The sequence below is a fragment of the Arachis ipaensis genome, chromosome B2 (assembly GCF_059453495.1).
Source record: "Arachis ipaensis isolate K30076 ecotype BB chromosome B2, ASM5945349v1, whole genome shotgun sequence".
Taxonomy (NCBI): Eukaryota; Viridiplantae; Streptophyta; class Magnoliopsida; order Fabales; family Fabaceae; genus Arachis; species Arachis ipaensis.
The window spans coordinates 120,967,978-120,987,590 of record NC_142437.1 but is presented as its reverse complement, the minus strand read 5'-3'; the positions used below and the strand labels follow the sequence as shown (position 1 = coordinate 120,987,590).

The window sequence follows — 19,613 nt, the reverse complement described above, 5'->3', positions numbered from 1 at the left end:
ATTCAACTCGGGGTCGTAGCCGATTTGCAAGAGGACCGACGTGATGGTTTAAGAACCGACGTGATTTTTCTTGACCTTTCGGTTCTGACAGTTACGTCAAATCAAGCGTCGTGTCCGTTAGGGGTGTGCGTAGGGATTTAATGGCCTTGGTAACGGTGCATCTTCATTAATGATTGCCCCAATTTTACCATTATGCCCCTAACGTTCTTATAAATACTTTCCCTCTCTTTCGTTGTTTCGTTTCTGCGATCTTTCAAATTTCCCTTGCATTCGTTCGTGCTGCATTCTTGCGTTTCGAAGGCTTTTACTTCCTCCAGTCTTGATTTCAGACTTAAAGGTTAGCTTTTTCCCATTCTGTAACATGCTTTCTATTTGCGTGCCTTTATTTTGTGGGTAGATTGGTTTGTAGGCTTTAGTTCCGTACCCCCTCCCTTTAGAGATCGTGTGTTGATTTTCCTTTTCTTTTTGTAGGTTTCTTGTCACCCCTTTTAAGAAAAGAAAATGGCTTTCGTAGATGTTCTCTCTCAGTGGGTTGATGTCACGGTCCTAGGGGAGGAGCCTTCAGTCGATACCGAGTTTATCACCCACCTTCGTACTCACCACAGAATTTGTACTTCTGAAGAGGATGAGCCGAAGTATGAGTTGGTAGTCCCGGGTCCAGAAGACCGGGTTTGCTTCGGGAGGGCCGACGAGGCGGCCCCTCATTTCTTTTTTATGTATGAGAGTATGGTCACCCGTTTGGGCGTTTTTCTTCCATTTTCAGAGTTTGAAATGTCTGTGTTACGTCATTGCCGGGTTGCTCCCACCCAGCTTCACCCCAATTCTTGGGGCTTTTTGAAAATTTACCAATTTATCAGCCAGGCCTTAGAGTTCCCGACTTCTCTGAGGATTTTCTTCTATCTCTTCCATATGACCAAGCCCTTCAGTGGGCTAAATAATAAGCAACAGTGGGTGTCCTTCCGAGCCATACAAGGCCGGAGGCTTTTTACCCTTTTTGACGAATCCTTTCACGATTTTAAAAGCTATTTTTTCAAAGTTCAAGCAGTAGAGGGTCACCACCCCTTTTTCTTAGATGAGAGTTCTTCTCCTCGCTTTCCTCTATACTGGTTAGAGGCCTCCCCCTGTGAAAAATATGGTCTGGACGACCTGGACGAAGTGGAGGCGGCCATCGTAGGGTTCCTCCGAGAAGTGTGGGGGAGGGCCCCATACTTGGATACTAAAAAATTTCTCCAGGGGCCGCCGACTTTTGTCCAGTCACAACTAGGTAGCTTTTTGCGTTTCTCATTTATTTCTGACTTGCAATTTCTTTTACCGACTTGTCTGACTTTTAGCTACCAATTTGTTTTTGCAGAGATGGCAAAGAAAAACGCTCAAGAGTCTTACCAGAGGGTTCAGGAAGCCAAGGCAAGGTCTCGTGCCAGATCTGGTGGTGCTAGGGCGGTTGTCTCTCCTCCTCCTCCTCCTCGGAACGTCGGGACTCCCTCCCAACCTATTGTAATTTCTTCCTCTGCTTCCTCTCTGCCACCCCCTCTTGTCCGACCTACTCCTGAACCAGAGCCGAAGAAGCGCAAGACCTTAGAGTCTGGCGCTTCTGGTGAGGCGGACGCTCTTGCGTTCGTCCGAAAGAACATTTATCCCCATGCTCGTATGAGTATGGATGATGTTTCTGTTCGGCACTACCTCACCACTGTGGTTGAGGAGAGTCTCAGGACGGCGGGGGTTTGTGGCAAACTCTTAGATATATTTGAGAAGACTCCTCTCAGCTCTTTAGGGACGACCTCGAGGGTTGAGGAGCTGGAAGGCAGGCTTCGCATATATCAGGAGCATGAGAAGGAGTTGGAGGGGGAAGTTGCCAAGCTGAAGGAGGAGAGAGGCAGCCTCCGGGAGAAGGAGAAGAAGTTGCAAGCCCAATGCAACATGGAGGTGGATTTGAGGAAGGCAGCGCAAGCCAGCTACAACAGTTTATTTGCTGATCTTGTGTCTGTAAAGAATGACTTGCTGAATGCCCGGAAGGCCTATACCGAGTTGGAGGACTCTATTGCGGATGGTGCTGATGAGGCTTGGAGGGTTTTTAAGGAGCAGGTCGGAGTCATTGCTCCTGACTTGGACCTTTCTCCTTTGGACCCTGATAAGATTGTTATTGATGGTGCCATCGTGGATCCTCCTGTCCCCGTGGTGGAGTCTGAGTCTGATTTGAAGACTCGGGGGCAGAGGATCATAGAGTCCCCTCCTCGCTCTAAGGACGCTCCGAGTTCTTCTGGCGCTCCTCCGACTTTCTCTCCAACTCCTGGTCCTGGTGGTGGTGATCCTTCTACTCCTCTTGCTAAGAAGTGATTTTGGTTATTGGGGCCCGGCCTGTGGGCCCCTCTTTTTAAACTCTTTTATATTTATTTGTTGATGTTTGCAACAATTTTTTGGCCTTTTAGGGCCGTAAACAAAACAAATTTTCGATACCCTTTTTAATAAGGGTTTAATTTAGCGTTTAAATGAATGCCCTTTTTCGGATAAGGGTTTTGAGTTACCTTATGCGCGCATGCTTTTCTATTCGTGGTTCTTTTGACTCTTTGATCTTTTCTGGAAAAACACCTTTCCTTTGGGGCTTGCCTGCTTTTCTGAATCTTTTTTGATCTTCAAGGCAGCCTTATAACTTTTTCTTAGCTTTTTCCTATCTCTTTTTGTTATTCCTAGTACTCAATTTTGTTTCATTGAGTTTTTCGTGACTTAGGCTACTTTTGCGATTCATTTTAATTTTACTCGGCTTCGCTTTCCGACTTATGAGTCGGATTGCTCCCGAGTTTATCATGATCGACTTCTATAGCCTCTTTACGCCGACTTGTACCTCGTCGTTTTATCCTGACGACCATCTAGGTCGGTTCATGGGATTTTCACGTTTTGTCGAGCTTAAATCGGCGCGTTTCGTAGAAAGAGAATAAAAAGGGAATTTAAAAGAGATATTTGAAAGAGATTTTTATTAATTGAGGAGGTACCTTATTGCTACTAAGGGCTTTTGATAATTTATTTTCCCTTAGCCCCTACTATGATGCCTCGTTAAAAACCCTTTTCAGAAAAAACCCTTTGATTTTGGGAAAAAATCATGAAATTGGGAAAAGAGTACATCAGGGAGTAGGGTTCGCTTTTAGCTGTAGTACCTTTTCATATTACAAGCATGCCATGATCTTGGTAACTCGTTGCCGTCGAAGTCGGTTACCCTATAATAGCCTTTTCCTAAGACCTCGTTGATCTTGTATGGTCCTTTCCAATTAGCAGCGAGCTTTCCTTCCCCCGATTTGTTGACTCCAATATCGTTTCTGATTAGGACCAAGTCATCTGGGGTGAAACTCCTTCGAATGACTTTTTTGTTGTATCTCGCGGTCATCCTTTGCTTCAACGTTACTTCTCTTATCTGGGCTTCTTCTCGGATTTCGGGGAGCAAGTCGAGCTCCTCTTTGTGCCCTTGTATATTCCTGATCTCGTCGTGGAAAATCACTCTTGGGCTTTGCTCATTGACCTCTATTGGGATCATGGCTTCTACGCCATAAACTAGTCGGAAGGGAGTTTCTCCAGTGGCGGATTGGGGGGTTGTTCTGTAAGCCCATAGTACTTGTTGGAGCTCTTCAGCCCAAGCTCCTTTCGCATCTTGTAATCTTTTCTTCAACCCTGCCAGTATGACTTTGTTGGCTGCTTCGGCTTGCCCATTGGCTTGTGGGTGTTCCACTGAGGTGAACTGGTGTTTGATGTTCATACTGGCTACTAGGCTTCTAAAGGTGGAGTCGGTGAACTGGGTTCCGTTATCTGTGGTAATGGAATAAGGTATCCCATACCTTGTGATTATATTTTTGTAAAGGAACCTCCGACTTCTTTGTGCAGTGATGGTGGCCAGTGGTTCTGCTTCTATCCACTTTGTGAAATAATCTATTCCCACTATCAGGTATTTGACTTGTCCTGGCGCCTGGGGAAAAGGACCTAATAAATCCATTCCCCATTTTGCAAAGGGCCATGGGGAGGTGATACTGATGAGCTCCTCTGGGGGGGCCACGTGGAAATTTGCATGCATTTGACATGGTTGGCACTTTTTCACAAAGTCTGTGGCATCTTTCTGCAAGGTTGGCCAGTAGAATCCAGCTCGGATCACCTTTCTGGCTAATGACCTTGCTCCGAGATGGTTCCTGCAGATTCCACTATGTACCTCCTTTAATACCTCGGTGGCTCTTGAGGTCGGTACACACTTTAACAATGGTGTTGATATCCCCCTTCTATAGAGAATATTTTTCACCAAGGTATAGTGTTGTGCTTCCCTTCGGATTTTCTTGGCCTCCTTTTCCTCCTTGGGGAGGATGTCGAATTTCAGGTATTCGACTAAGGGGTTCATCCATTCGAGGTTTAATCCGACCACTTCAAAGACTTTTTGTTTGTCTTCCACTTTTACCACTTAAGGTTCCTGGAGGGTTTCTTGGATCAGGCTTCTGTTATTTCCTCCTGGCTTGGTACTTGCTAACTTGGATAGGGCGTCTGCTCTGCTATTTAGGTCCCGAGTTATGTGCGTGACCTCGGTTTCTGCAAAACGCCCAAGGTGTTCCAGAGTTTTTTCCAAGTATCTCTTCATATTTGGGTCTTTTGCCTGATATTCTCCACTTATTTGGGAGGTCACCACTTGAGAGTCACTGTATATCATTACCTTCGTAGCACCGACTTCTTCTGCCAGCTTCAATCCTGCAATCAAGGCTTCATATTCTGCCTGATTATTTGAAGCTGGGAATTCAAACTTGAGGGAAACCTCTATCTGGGTTTCCCTTTCATCTACCAATATTATGCATGCGCCGCTTCCTGTTTTATTGGAGGATCCATCTACATAGAGTTCCCATGTAGTTGGTTTATCCTCTTGATCCCCTGCATATTCTGCAATGAAGTCGGCGAGGCACTGGGCTTTAATCGCCGTCCGAGTTTCGTACTTCAAGTCGAACTCGGAGAGCTCTATTGCCCATTGAACCATTCTTCCTGCAACATCCGTCTTTTGGAGGATTTGCTTCATGGGTTGGTTCGTGCGGACTCTTATTGTGTGAGCTTGAAAGTAAGGCCGTAGCCTTCGAGAGGCTACCACTAAGGAGTAGGCAAACTTCTCTAATTTGTGATACCTTAGCTCAGGGCCCTGTAGAACTTTACTGATGAAATAGATTGGGTGTTGACCGTCCTCGTCTTCTCTTATCAAGGCTGCTGAGACGGCCTTGTCTGCCACGGATAGGTATAGGACGAGGTCTTTTCCGGCTACAGGTCGGGTCAAAATAGGAGGTTGGCTCAAAAACTTTTTGAACTCTTGGAACGCCTCCTCGCATTCGGGAGTCCATTCAAATTGGTGTTCCTTTCTCAATAGGGAGAACAGTGGAAGGGATCTTAGTGCTGATCCTGCCAAAAATCTGGAGAGAGCTGCTAGTCGGCCATTCAGCTGTTGGACCTCTCTCAAACAAGTCGGGCTTCTCATTTCTAGGATGGCTCTACACTTGTCGGGATTGGCTTCGATCCCTCTTTGTGTTAGCATGAATCCTAGAAATTTTCCTGCCTCCACCGCAAAGGCGCACTTTGCAGGATTTAGTCTCATCCCGTGCAACCTTATGGTGTCAAAGACTTGTGAAAGGTCATACAAGAGGTCGACTTCTTTCTTGGTCTTTACCAGCATATCGTCGACGTACACTTCCATTAAGCTCCCTAGGTGAGGGGCAAATACCTTATTCATCAGCCTCTGATATGTGGCCCCTGCATTTTTCAATCCAAATGGCATGACCACGTAGCAAAAGTTAGCTCTGGGCGTGATGAATGATGTTTTTTCCTGGTCTGGTTTATACATCGGGATTTGGTTATACCCTGAGTAGGCGTCCATGAACGACAAGTATTGATACCCCGAGCTAGAGTCTACTAGGGTGTCAATGCTTGGTAGTGGATAAGGGTCCTTGGGACATGCCTTATTTAAGTCGGTATAGTCGACGCACATTCTCCATTTACCATTTTGTTTTTTGACTAGCACCACATTGGCTAGCCATGTTGGATATTCAACTTCTCTGATAAAACCGGCTTCTAGGAGCGCTTGTACTTGCTCATCTACTATTAGAGCTCGCTTTGGGCCAAGCTTGCGTCTTCGTTGTTGTACAGGTCGAGATCCCGAGTAGACCGAGAGCTTGTGGGACATGAGTTCTGGATCTATCCCAGGCATGTCGGAGGCCTTCCAGGCGAAGAGATCGGAATTATCTCTTAGGAGCTTAATCAATTCTTGTCTTAGGGTTTCCCCCAGGTTGGTTCCTATGTGAGTGTTTTTTCCTTCCTCTTCTCCGACCTGAATCTCCTCGGTTTTTCCTCCGGGTCGTGGTCACAGCTCTTCTTTAATCCTTGCTCCACCGAGCTCTATTGTGTGAACTTCTTTGCCTTTTCCCCTCAGGTTTAGGCTTTCATTGTAGCATTTCCTTGCCAGCTTCTGATCTCCCCTCACCGTTGCTATCCCCGCTGAGGTCGGGAATTTCATGCAGAGGTGGGGTGTCGATACCACCGCTCCGAGTCGATTAAGGGTAGCTCTGCCGATTAAAGCATTATAGGCCGACCCCACGTCGATGACTATGAAGTCTATACTCAGAGTCTTTGATTTCTCCCCCTTTCCAAAGGTGGTGTGGAGGGGCAAAAATCCTAGTGGCTTTATTGGCGTGTCGCCTAATCCGTACAAGGTGTCGGGGTAGGCTCTTAACTCTTTCTCATCTAAACCTAGTTTGTCGAAAGCTGGCTTAAAGAGGATGTCCGCTGAGCTTCCTTGGTCTACTAGTGTTCTGTGTAGATGGGCATTTGCCAAGATCATGGTAATTACCACTGGGTCGTCGTGCCCAGGGATTATTCCTCACCCATCTTCCTTTGTGAATGAAATGGTTGGAAGGTCAGAGGATCCCTCTCCGACCTGGTAAACTCTCTTGAGATGTCTTTTACGAGAGGATTTTGTGAGTCCCCCTCCCGCAAACCCTCCTGAGATTATATGGATATGTCTCTCCGGAGTTTGTGGTGGTGGGTCTCTTCTATCCATATCATCTCGCTTTCTTTTTCCATGACTGTCCGACCTTTCTATGAGATATCTGTCAAGCCGACCTTCTCTGGCCAGTTTTTCTATCACATTTTTAAGGTCGTAACAGTCGTTTGTGGAGTGCCCATATATCTTATGGTACTCACAGTAATCACCGCGGCTCCCTCCTCTTTTATTTTTAATGGGCCTGGGAGGAGGCAGCCTTTCGGTATTGCAAATTTCTCTGTATACATCCACTACAGGAACTTTCAGTGGAGTATAAGAGTGATATTTTCTTGGCCTATCGAGGCCGAGTTCTTCCTTCTTCTTAGCTTCCCTCTCCCTCTCTTTCGTTGAGGGAGGGTGACCGGGTCGCAAACTCGGGTCTCTTAGCCTAGCGTTTTCTTCCATATTGATGTACTTTTCAGCTCTTTCCTGTACATCACTTAAAGAGGCGGGGTGTCTTTTTGATATGGACTGTGAGAAGGGACCTTCTCTAAGACCATTGACTAGCCCCATGATGACTGCTTCGGTAGGCAGGTCTTGAATCTCCAAACATGCTTTGTTGAACCTTTCCATATATGCCCGTAAGGACTCCCCGACCTCCTGTTTTATTCCCAGGAGACTTGGTGCATGTTTTACTTTGTCTTTCTGGATGGAGAACCTCATCAAGAACTTTCTTGAGAGGTCTTCAAAACTGGTAATTGACCTCGGAGGGAGGCTGTCGAACCACTTCATCGCTGCTTTTGACAAGGTTGTCGGAAAAGCTTTGCATCGCGTAGCATCAGAAGTGTCAGCCAGATACATCCGACTTTTAAAGTTTCTCAGATGATGCTTTGGATCAGTGGTTCCGTCGTAAAGGTCCATATCGGGGCTTCTAAAGTTTCTCGGAACTTTTGCCCTCATTATGTCCTCGCTAAAAGGATCTTTCTCTCCTAAGGGAGAATCTTCTCTACCGTCGTGGGAGTTCTGACCTTTGAGGGAGGATTCTAACTTTAAGAGTTTTCTTTCTAACTCTTTTCGTCGCTCCATCTCCTCTTTTAGGTTCTTTTCGGTTTCTTTTTGTCGTTCCCGTTCCTGTTCTAGCTGCTCGAGGCGACTGTGGACTAATCCCATGAGCTCAATTGCGTGGGATGATCCTTCTTTTTCTGATTCGCGCCCCTCCGAGGAGTTTACCTTCGGGTTTTTGATTCCGGAGGTGCCTTCCCTGTGTTGATCATTGGCTTCCTGGTGAAGGGTCTGGTCTGCCTCATTGTTTCCAGTGTTCAGATTCTCTTGTTCAGAATCTGTCTCCACATGACCCTCTTCAGGGGATCTATCCGCCATCACTGGTTGATCTCTCGGGTCCCCGGCAACGGCGCCAATGTTACGATGGGTAACCGGAGATTAATGGGCTGGATGGCGTTGGTTGGCCCAAACGTATGAAGGAGGTGGCTTTCGAGTGGATATGTTATTCGGCGTTCCTCCGTCCGACTTGTATGTGTGAAAGAATGGGGGGTGGTACCTGCAAAGACACTCCGATGCCTAAGTTAGCAAGAGTGTGAGCAGGTTAGAGAGTATTGGAACTTAGGGATACCTGAATGGTGTCAGCGTATTTATAGTGGTGAACCAATAACCACCGCTGAAGTAGTGCCACCTTTTTAGGTGGATAACCATTCCCATATCTTAGGGAGGTTAAGATATGGCTCCATGAAGTGGTTAGAGAGTTTCTAGGGGTAGTTACTCATTCGAATGAGTGTTATCCGCCAGCTAACCCTCGTATCTGACTTCTTTGGAGCAGGTCGTGTTCAGTACCGACTTCTTGGGATGAAGGCTGGTACTGGGTGAGGGCCAACCCTTTGGGTTGGGCCTATTTGCTTGGATCCTGGACCTTTATTATTGGGCCAGGGTATGAACAGGTATATATCGAGAATCTCTATCTTAAAAATAATTTATTAAAGAATATTTTGATAGACAAAATTTTATGACAAAAAAAATAAAATTTTTATTAAAGGGTATTTTTATAAAAATAATTTTTTTTAAAAAATGGATAAATTTAATACTAATTAATACAAAAAATTTAAAATAAATTAAAGATAAAGTTTTATGGAGAGTGAAATTTTCTCAAAAATAAAAGATAAAAGAATATGAAAAATTAAATTTTTATTTGATGTTAAAATAATATATATTGATATCGAAAAATTAATAGTAAAATATAAAAATAATTGTTAACGAAAATTTTGGTAAAATCACAATTTAATAATTAAAAAATTATTGAAGGGTATCTTAGAAAAATAATTTAATTATTAAATTTTTATAAAAGTATTTTGGTAAAAATACAATTTAATCAATAAAAAATAATTTATTAAAAGATATTTTGATAAGCAAAATTTAATGACAGAAATATAAAATTTTTACTAAAGGGTATTTTTGTAAAAACAATTTATTTTTTCTTGAAAAATGGATAAAGTTAATACTAATATTAGTTAATACAAAAAATTTAAAATTGATTAAAGAGGAGGTTTTAAAAAATTATAAGGGAAGAGAATGTATATTTTACAAATAGAAAGGAGGAAAATATTATTTTAGTATCTCTTAGAGGAGAAGAGTGAAATTTTTTCAAAAATAAAAAATAAAAAAATATGAAAAATTAAGATTTAAAAAAAAAATCCTATAATATTATAAAAATATAGGTTATTATAAACTAAGGAAATAAAAGTATTATGAGAATTCTATAGCATAATGCAAAGATAGAAGATTATGCTACTTAAGAAAAAAAATTCTTATGTGACAACAAAGAGTGAAATCAAATGATGTCTAAGAATGATTATAAAACTATTGTGTGCTCTCTTTAATAAATTATAATAAATAATAAAAAAGTTTAACTAAAGTTTATTCATATGATTTTATATAATTATTTTTTATTTGGACATAGTTAATTTTGTGTATTTTTTTTTATTTTTTTTAGTTATATTTAAATATTATAGTATAACGATAAAATTATTAGATAAAATACAAGTATAAATATTATTAATGTTTTGATCATTAAAAATGATATTTAATTTTATAATTTTATTTTTTATCAATCATGACAACATATATTTTTAAGGATATTATTACAATTAAATGATATATAAAAATGTAAATTGTTGAAAAAAAAAAGAAGTGATATATAGTCGATAAAGACAATATATAACTCATAAAATTAATGAATACAATCACATAATAACCTAATACATATGTTTAACAAATTTAAAAAAATAAAAATAAAAACTATGGTTATCAACAACTATAGTCATCAATCAAATTCCAGTTTCAATTGTGCAAAAATTAATAAGAATGGACACGAAAAAGGAGAAATGGAAAGATGTATGAGATTAGGAAAAAGATCCTCTAAAGTAACAATGTTAGTAAAGTGGTAAAGTAATGCTTTAATCACCTTTGAATTTGTAACATTTATTATCTGTGAGCCCCACTAACTTAATCTAATGGTGATTAATGATGTACTTTTTTCTCTAAAGTGAGAATACAACTTTAGAGGAGCCTGATCCATGAGATTATATGGGAGGAGATAAAAAAAAATGTGTGAAGTGAATATTGATTTATATAGTAAATATAAGAATGAGAGATAACTATGAAAGGAGAAGAGAAGGAATTAGATTTTAATCAAACTTATACCTATTAAAAAGAATTAACATTAACATTGAGAGCAATAGTATAACCTACATAAAAATAAAATATAAGAAAATATGAAAAATTAAGGTTAAAAAGGAATCCTATATCATTATATAAAGATAGGTTATTATAAAGAGATACGAATACAATAAGAATTCCATGAGACCATGACTAATATAAAAATAAAAGATTGTGCTCAAATGATGTGAAATAGTTACTTAATCCTAAGTGGCATCATGGTAGAAAGTTAGACAATGCATCTAGAGACCTTTTTTTTATATATTTTATATAAATGACTAATTTAATAATGTTTAGTTATTACCTTTGTATTAAAATATTTTATGTAAGTTTTCACCTTAATTTTTAGATTTGTTTGATTTATTTTGATTTGATCAAATGAATATAAAAATGGATCAAATTTTTTTGTTTTAGAATATATTTTTTCAATTTTTTTATTTAACCCACACACTGTCTTTGCTTCTCTTCTTTTAATATTTCTATATTTTGTCTTTTCAAACATGTACTATATAAAGCATAAACTCAACATAAAATTATATAAGCCTTTTTTTTCCTTGTTAATAAAATGCACTAGTTTAATTTTTAAATACTAACACGATTATATATCTTTCTCTTCTTTGACATCTTTTACTCTGATAGAAGTATAGAACCAATTCCGAAGTCTCTATTTAAGGCCATTGTTATATGTCTGATTCTCATCACTAAATTGACATATAATTGATGATAAACCTGGAAGATAGTATTTGTTTTCAGATATTGATACTGAGTCTGAGAGATTAGGAATAATCATAGAAGTGAATAATCATACAAATGAAATATAATGCACCAAATTATATTACTATAAACCTATTACCTATACAATGAGCTAAAGTGGACAAGAATAATTCTAAATGAACCCAGAAACTTTGAGTGAAGATAGTACAACAAAAATAATCCACAGAAACATGAAGTACACACAAGTAATCCATGCCCAGATCCTTGGTCCTCCTAGCTCCGCGCCAAAAATTAAACGCCGTAAAACCAAAACTGATATACACCCAACAGAAGTAGAGAAGAAAACAAGCAAGGAAAAGCTTAGCCCCCCTGCATCTTGGATCCGAAGAGGTTCTCTATATGCTATGAAGTTGTATAAGGTATCAATAAGCCATGGAACACCAATGCCAACATATATGTTCACCGAATTACTGCCGAAAGAATTAACAATTGATTTAGTTTGATTTCATTTTGATGACATTATGAAATCATACGATTGCAACGAAAGCATGTGGCGTTAATGATGACATGTAATAATGTTAAGGTTAAACCATGATGTAATGATGACATGTAACAATGTCCCTAAGCTAGAATTAGATGCATATAGAGATCAAGACCTGCAAGTGATGTTTGCAATTGCTGAGTCTGCAGTTATTTGACGTTCTGCAGCAATCTTGCTTGCCACTAAATCGGGCCACGAGGTTCCGCTGGCCAGTGCTGTAAACGCTATGACATAAGCATTTATTCCTATAACAGAATAGAAGAGAAGAAATTAAGTGATATATATTCATAGCTGATAGCCTGAAAGGAAATTTGGACCAACAATTAAATGTAATGGGAGATGATTACAAATGAGAAGTCAAACCTGTGACACAACTTATAAGATCTGTGATCCTAGTAACAATGTAAGCTATTCCACTGATGAAAAGCAAAGAGCAAATGAAGGAGATCCATCCATGAGCTATATGGCATGGAGGAACAAAAGCAAACAGAAACCTCCATGGTATAAGCAGTGATTGCCATAATATTCTACCCATGCGGAGATAGGAATTCTTCAATTTTTTTGTCTCCAGGCTCTCCAACTGTTGAAGAAATTACTATTATCTGTCAGTCAGTTACTCTTTATAATCCCAGATAAATATATCTATTGGGAAAAAAATAAGAAGAGCCCAATTGCTAAATATTGGAACAATGCAAAGTTAGTGAAATCCTAAAACTCTGCAGTTTATAACATAATAACATTAATATAATATATAGCAAACATAAAAATATTTGAAACTTTGTAAAAATACAGAGTAAAGCTTATACTTAACAATGTGAAACAAAGTGTGTTACTAGAGAAAATACATATTTTATCTGAAACAGCCCATATCCGTAAAACCATAACAATTTCCTGATTAACTTAATCGTAGTTAGTTGCAGTATTACTATCATGAATCTATGATACAATGTCATAAAATGGCTTAGTTGTGGCTGTTATTCTTTTTCTTTAACCTATGCTATAAGCATTTGCAACAAAAAATTTACTACCGTCAGTGCATCCACAAATTGCTGCCTCCAAATTTTAAGCAAATGCACATCCTCTGTCATCATTTCCTTAGCTTTATCAGAAATTTGAGCAACATTATCATCTATTTGATGTACTCTTTCATATTTTTGGTCTGCAGATTTGAAAATTTATTATGCAAGATTATTCTGACGTTTCGGAATGTTTCTCATGCTAAGCAGAAAATTTTAAGAGGAGAAAATAATATGTTAGAAAAGGCAAACAAAGTAAAATTTCACTATATTAAGACAGCACAAATACCGGTGGGATTTACTGAATGAATGGAGAAAATATCAACAGTCTCCCCATATTCTTCACTCATGGGACTTGTCTCAGAAAAGTCCATTTTGTCGAGGCTTTCTTGTATAAAATAAGGAGATTCTTCTGGCACCCATTCCTCAGGCCTCTCATCTCGTTCACTTCATATATAGAACGAGATATCAGACTAGAGGATCATGATCAGAATAAATGCTTTGATTATGACCAATATACTCAAGAGGAAGATGAAAAATTAATCTTCTTAGTGAATTTTAACAAAAAGAAGCACATACATAGGTAGAGAAATATATGGCCATCGCTTGTCTTGAGCATAAGCATGGGTCAACAGTAATCCATACTGCAGTACTGTCAACAAGGCCTCCCATAGAGTCACCACATCTGGAGTCCACACCTACATTCAGCTCTATCATGAATATTACTCAACAAAAGAACTATAAAGAATTTAACAAGCAAAGTGATGACACAGATAAGAAAGATCCTGTACTATAATCAACTTTGAAATACATTTAAGTGTTGAACTTATAGAGCCCTAAGCATGACATATGGTTGTCCAAACTTGCTGATTGAAGCACAAGGTTGAAATACATTTAAGTGTTGAACTTATAGAGCCCTAAGCATGACGTATGGTTGTCCAAACTTGCTGATTGAAGCACAAGGTTTCAGTGCCAAATTAAAATTTACATATGCATTTTTAGACATTTTCCATGAAGCATAGAGCCTCATCAATTGTTATTGAAGCTTGAAAGAGAGAAGAAGTCTGGAAAGTTTTCTCATTCTATCATTCACTAAATTTCATATGTTAAAAACATCCACAGAGTCGACCGTCTTATTGCATGGAATGAAGGCTCAAATAATAATATTTCTTACACTTCCTAGAACAAGTCAATAAAAATAACTGAAGAAGGAAGCAAGCAGCATAAATTACGATGTTTTGAAGAGAAATGTTGGAATATTACCTTCAAAATAATGTATAACCAAATATAAGCCCAAAATGACCAAAACAACTCCACCAACCATACTCCTATGTCAGCAATCTTTTTCAGCTCCCCTGCTTTTGGAACTACTACACAGACAGCATGGATAGGGAAAAGGTCAAAAGCTGCAGAACCAACAAGTGTTCCGGGCCCCAAACCTGAAAATTTTCAGCATGTTTGTAAACATTACAATTTTACATCAGTTTAAAGCCCATCAGAAAGAAAATTAAGATTAGAATATAACCAATACTAATATTGATCAAATACAATCCCAAATGGAACTGCATGTACTGAACTCGCTCTACATAACATCAGCTATTTGCACTTTCCAGTATGAAGGAAATAATACGCATAATCTCATTAATCAGCACAACTAATTTGTCGCACAAATCAATGATGGAAATACCAGTGTGGAAAAAAATAGTAATATATTTAACTTGAAAGCATATCTCAATTTAAATTTGTGCAAGCAAATATGTGGTTTTTTTATTAATAAATTGCGATGTAACAATATTCAACAATTTTAGACAATTTAAGGCTATTAACAACTACCAATAAAGAACTGGAGTCAGCAAGCTTTTAAATAGTTTATACTAACAAAAAAATGAACATGTAAAATAACAAAAAGTGAATAGCCTAGTCTATTAATACTTGTTTACTAATTTAAAGGACAAGTGAAAAATGGTAATACTTCAAAATATAACATCTCAGCCTCTCTTCTTTTCATTTAATTCTATGCTGCCACTCTTCCATTACACAAGCTCATCAAAGAAATATTATTTAGTGCATTAGCAATACTTTTTTTTTGGATGTAAAACGGGGTCAAAGGTCAGTGCATTAACAATACTACCAACAGCTAACATATGATATATAACTCCAGCATTTCAAATCTACCAATACCTGACTAGGAAATTCAAGAAACACATCTAACTTGAATCTAGTATTCTGTCATAGGAAAGGTATAAGACATATGCACAGAAACACAAACCTCCAGCATACAAGTTCCCGACATTCCGTATAGCATCAATGGTGGCTAATGATATCTGAGGAAAGCTAGTTCCGAAGGCTAATAGGCTAATATCCGCAATGGTGTAATTCCAAACTTTCTCATGTCTAACTACTTCAGTCTGAGTAACAGGATCTATCTCCACAACTTTCCTTGTGTGCTTCACCACATTTTCCATGGACTTGAAGAAACGAGCTGTTATAGCTGATAATCCAAGGAAACAATATGCAAGACCAAGAAAATACAGAAAAGTTCTGAAATTGTCACCAAGAGCAGCCTCTCCACTGAAAATTAAGTAGCTTTCACATTTCTCATGCCCCATTACACTGAAGAGCCCAACCATTCTTTCTTCAGACCCCTGTTTTGGCCTAAATGTCAAACAGGATCTTCTCAATCACTCCAAAGTTCACTTCAACAGTGTTAAGATAAAGTTTTTTTCTTCCTTCCTTTCAGCTGCATCAAATCAACATAAACGGGATCTATATAAGATCAAGAAAAACAACACTGACACAACCTTATAGAACAATAAACCAATTCATTATAAAATCAACTAATTACCAATCAAGACAATTAAACAAACACAACACGTGCAAAATACACTATACACACAACACAAGATCCCTTCTGAGCTGAAGCAACAAGCAAAGCATGAATCTTGAACAGTTTCAAGTTAATTCAGCATCATAGATTTTGGATTCAGAAAAATTAAATTCTATGTTACCTGTATTATCAAATGAATCAAATTCCAATATTACTCACAGAATGGGTATTGAAGAACCAAACTAATTTTGAAAAAAAAAAAAACAGTAAAAGGCGCAAGCTGTGCATTTTGATCATACCGATGACTTTAACACCGGCGAAGGAAGAACTCGCCGGAGTGGAATACCGGGGAGTTTTCCCGGCGTTAATGGAACGGTGATGCTATTATTCTTCCTATTATATATTGTGTCCAAGTAAAATGGAGCTGAATTTTAAACACTACCCAACACAAACACAGGGAAAAAGAAAAGAGAAGAAATTGGATTTGGAAGCGAACAAGTGGATACACAAAATCTGATTTTGCATGACGATATATATAAACATGGATCACGTGGCGTTAAGAGTTCCACTAAGCATAAATTATAATGTTTGGTAACCAAAAATTAGCCAAAAACAACCGTAACTTGTCTTATTTAGTATTTATTAATTATTACGACAATTAATGAATGTTAAATAAGGCAAGTTCTATCTATTTTTTTTTTTTTGTCTCTTTAACATTATCCAAATTATAATAAAAAGTTGAAAACTTAGGTTAAATTATTTTCGAGGTGTTTTTTTTTTTTTCATACTAAATATAGGTGACTCAAACTCACGACTTCTTGAGTGAATATGTGGAGATTATGTTATTTAAACTATAGTTCATTGGCATTGTTTTCGAGATTGTTAGTTAAAAATGATTAGATAATTTAATATGTTGGTTAAATTGTTATTTAATTTTTTAATTATTAATTTTATATGAAAATAATTATATGTGAGTTTTTATCTTAAAATAATTATGTCAATTAAAATAAATATAATTATATATTTAAAAAATGATAAGCTACTTATTTTGTTAAACTAACTAAATTTTTTAATAATATTGAATTAATTTATATCACTCTAATATTTCAAGAAATGATAGGTTGCTTATAAATAAATAAATAAATAAATAAATAAGCGTTCACTCATAGTTATGGTTAACATTGTCATCACTCTAAGAAATTTCATTCTTTTGAAATATGTTAAGATATGTGCTTATTTATATCCAAATTTTGTAATAGTATAGATTTCTAGAAAAATAAAAATATTACAAACATTTTGTGATAGTTCTTCAAAGAAAATAAAATTGTGATTGATTTAAAAATTATAGAAGAAAAAAAATAATAGGAAATTTTAATGTTGTTGTTCTTCAGAAGTATATTTAATAACTTTTTCTTTAGAATTGTGTAAGTTTATTGCAAAATTTTTATGATACTTAGTTTGATATTTTTTTTCTTTTAAAACTTTATAAATCTTAATAATTTTTTTTTAAAGAAATCTCCTTATCGTGTAACTCTAAAAAATATTCATAGGCCATTTCTAACATATTATATATCGACCACCAAAACTCAAAAATAGAAATGGATCAAGTGGTTATTGACATCTTGAAAACGAAACAATTATTGCATAAGTTAAATTGATATTGGCAAGTATTAATGTATGAATATTACTGGTACTCCCAATCAGAATCTGAAAAATTACGGAGGGATAAGTCACAAACAGACTCAAAAAGTAATCCTTTTTCAGGAGCTCCTTTCAAATATTTCAACACATGTAAAGCTGTTTTGAAGTGCTCATTTGTAGAACAATCTAAAAATTGACTTAACTTGCTAACAGCAAAGCTTATGTCAGGTCTGGTATTAGTGAGGTATATCAACCTTCCAACGAGTCTTCTATATAGTTTAGCATCATCCAACAATGTTCCTGATGACTTTGAGAGATGAATTGAATAATTCATAGGTGTGCTGGCTGGTTTTGAATCTAATAATCCATACTCGTTTAGGAGATCAAGAGTTTACTTCTTTTAATACAAAGCTATTCCCCTTTTGCTCCTTGCAACTTCCATGCCCAATAAAAATTTTAGTTCGCCTAAATCTTTGATTTTGAACAAAGTGTCGAATTTCATCTTCACATGTTGGATCTCTTCTATGTCATCTACCGCTAGAACTAAATCATCCACATAAACAAAAATAGAAGTGAAACATGTTGGAGAAGATTTGGTGAAAAGAGAATGATCTGCCTTTGATTGTGAGTAACCTGAAGCAATCAAGACAGAGCATAACTTGGAGTTTCACTGGCGACTTGCTTGCTTAAGACCATATAAGGATCGTTCCAACTTACAAACCATTCCTGGCTGTGCATTTAAACCAAGGGGCAACTTCATATAGACTTCTTCAGGTAGATCACCATGAAGAAAAGCAGTGGTCACATCTAATTGATGAATAAACCAGTTCTTACTGGCTGCAATTGCTAAGAGTACACGAAGGGTAGTCATTTTGATTACAGGACTAAAAGTATCAAAATAGTCATACCCTTGTGTTTGAGTGAAGCCCTTGACCACAAGCCTTGCTTTGTGTCTCTTTATAGTACCATTAGAGTTATACTTGGTTTTAAAAACCCATTTACATCCGATTGCATGCTTCCCTTTCGGTAGAGTAGTAAGTTTTTAGGTCTTTCTTTCCTCCAATGCTTGAAGCTCAGCTTTGATTGCTTTCTGCCAACAATCACTCAGAATAGCCTGCTCATAGTTTCTTGGCTCTAGATTTGTGGAAATTGTAATGGAAAGTATTTTGTGTGATTGTGACAGGGAATTGTAATTCAAATAATTGGAAAGAGGACACCTTTTTGTGATTGATGATTGGATCATGCTATTAGAGACAGTGATTTGCATACATTCATAATCATCAAGGTATCTTGGCTTGTGTCTTTCTCTAAGAGATCTTCTTAGTGAAGGAGGTGGATTAATATGAGTGGGTTGGGAATTAGATGGATTTTCATCATATGATGGTGTAGTACATGATGCTGGTGCTGCTGGTAAACTCAAAGACATGGGTAAGGTTGGCTGTGGTTGAACATCAATAGTGCTGGAAGGAGTATTTGGCAATGTATGTTGAATGGGATATAAATTTAAGGTATGGGAAGATAATGTGCTACTATCAAAGACATCTATAGGATCATGATTATGTAATGTAGGTTTAGTGTCTTGATTAGAATTGGAAACATATTCAAATTGATGAGAAACTTGATTATCCTTATATGGAAAGAAATTTTCATTAAAAGTTACATTTCTAGATATGAAAAATTGTTTGTTATTTATGTTCATCAAAAGATATCCTTTTGTTCCTGTTTTAAAGCCAAGAAAAATGCATTTTCTTCCTCTTTTATCCAATTTCTTTCTATTTGCAACTAAAGTTGAAGCAAATGCAAGACATCCAAAGATTTTGAAGTGTTGAATGTTTGGCATTTTACCAAAAAAAATTTGATAAGGATTTTTATTATTAATAGATGAACTAGGCACTCTATTGAGAATATGTACAGCATGAGATGCAGTATGTCTCCAAAAAATTTTAGGAAGATGAACCTTAAAAATGAGTGCTCTAGCAATATTTAAAATATCTTGGTGCTTTCGTTTTACAACTTCATTTTGTTGAGGTGTCTCAACACATGAAGTCTGATGAACTATTCCCTGTTTTTCATAAAAAGAATTCATGATGAATTCAGCTCCATTATCAGTTCTGGTATTTTTTATTTTTGTTTGAAATTGAGTTTCAATTAGTTGCACAAATTGTTGAATAAAAA

The 19,613-nt window shown here is 37.3% G+C and overlaps 2 protein-coding genes across 2 annotated transcripts; one reads left to right on the top strand and one right to left on the bottom strand.

The window, feature by feature from the left end:
- Positions 1–501: 501 nt before the first annotated feature.
- Positions 502–2,334, top strand: LOC148575433 (uncharacterized). Its single transcript, XM_088504417.1, has 2 exons — positions 502–1,264; positions 1,352–2,334. Exons 1-2 carry the CDS (start codon positions 502–504, stop codon positions 2,332–2,334), a joined length of 1,746 nt encoding a protein of 581 aa, XP_088360543.1.
- Positions 2,335–11,416: 9,082 nt separating this feature from the next.
- MHX (magnesium/proton exchanger) lies at positions 11,417–16,307 on the bottom strand. Its single transcript, XM_016328968.3, has 9 exons — positions 16,097–16,307; positions 15,240–15,710; positions 14,234–14,409; positions 13,550–13,668; positions 13,260–13,417; positions 12,983–13,113; positions 12,318–12,534; positions 12,070–12,199; positions 11,417–11,883 (listed from the first exon to the last, which is right to left on the bottom strand). The coding sequence occupies exons 2-9, from the start codon at positions 15,598–15,600 to the stop codon at positions 11,586–11,588; spliced, it is 1,590 nt and encodes a 529-aa protein (XP_016184454.1). The 5' UTR covers positions 15,601–15,710; positions 16,097–16,307; the 3' UTR covers positions 11,417–11,585.
- Between the last annotated feature and the right edge of the window lie 3,306 nt (positions 16,308–19,613).

What these genes read in the sequence shown, in the direction of transcription:
- LOC148575433 (XM_088504417.1), top strand. Translation starts at nt 502, where the DNA reads ATGGCTTTCGTAGATGTTCTCTCTCAGTGGGTTGATGTCACGGTCCTA. An exon ending in TTTTGTCCAGTCACAACTAG is followed by an intron (nt 1,265 to 1,351) that starts GTAGCTTTTTGC and finishes TTGTTTTTGCAG; the next exon opens with AGATGGCAAAGAAAAACGCT.
- MHX (XM_016328968.3), bottom strand. Translation starts at nt 15,600, where the DNA reads ATGGTTGGGCTCTTCAGTGTAATGGGGCATGAGAAATGTGAAAGCTAC. An exon ending in CGGGAACTTGTATGCTGGAG is followed by an intron (nt 14,410 to 15,239) that starts GTTTGTGTTTCT and finishes GAAAATTTTCAG; the next exon opens with GTTTGGGGCCCGGAACACTT. An exon ending in CCATATATTTCTCTACCTAT is followed by an intron (nt 13,418 to 13,549) that starts GTATGTGCTTCT and finishes CTATATATGAAG; the next exon opens with TGAACGAGATGAGAGGCCTG.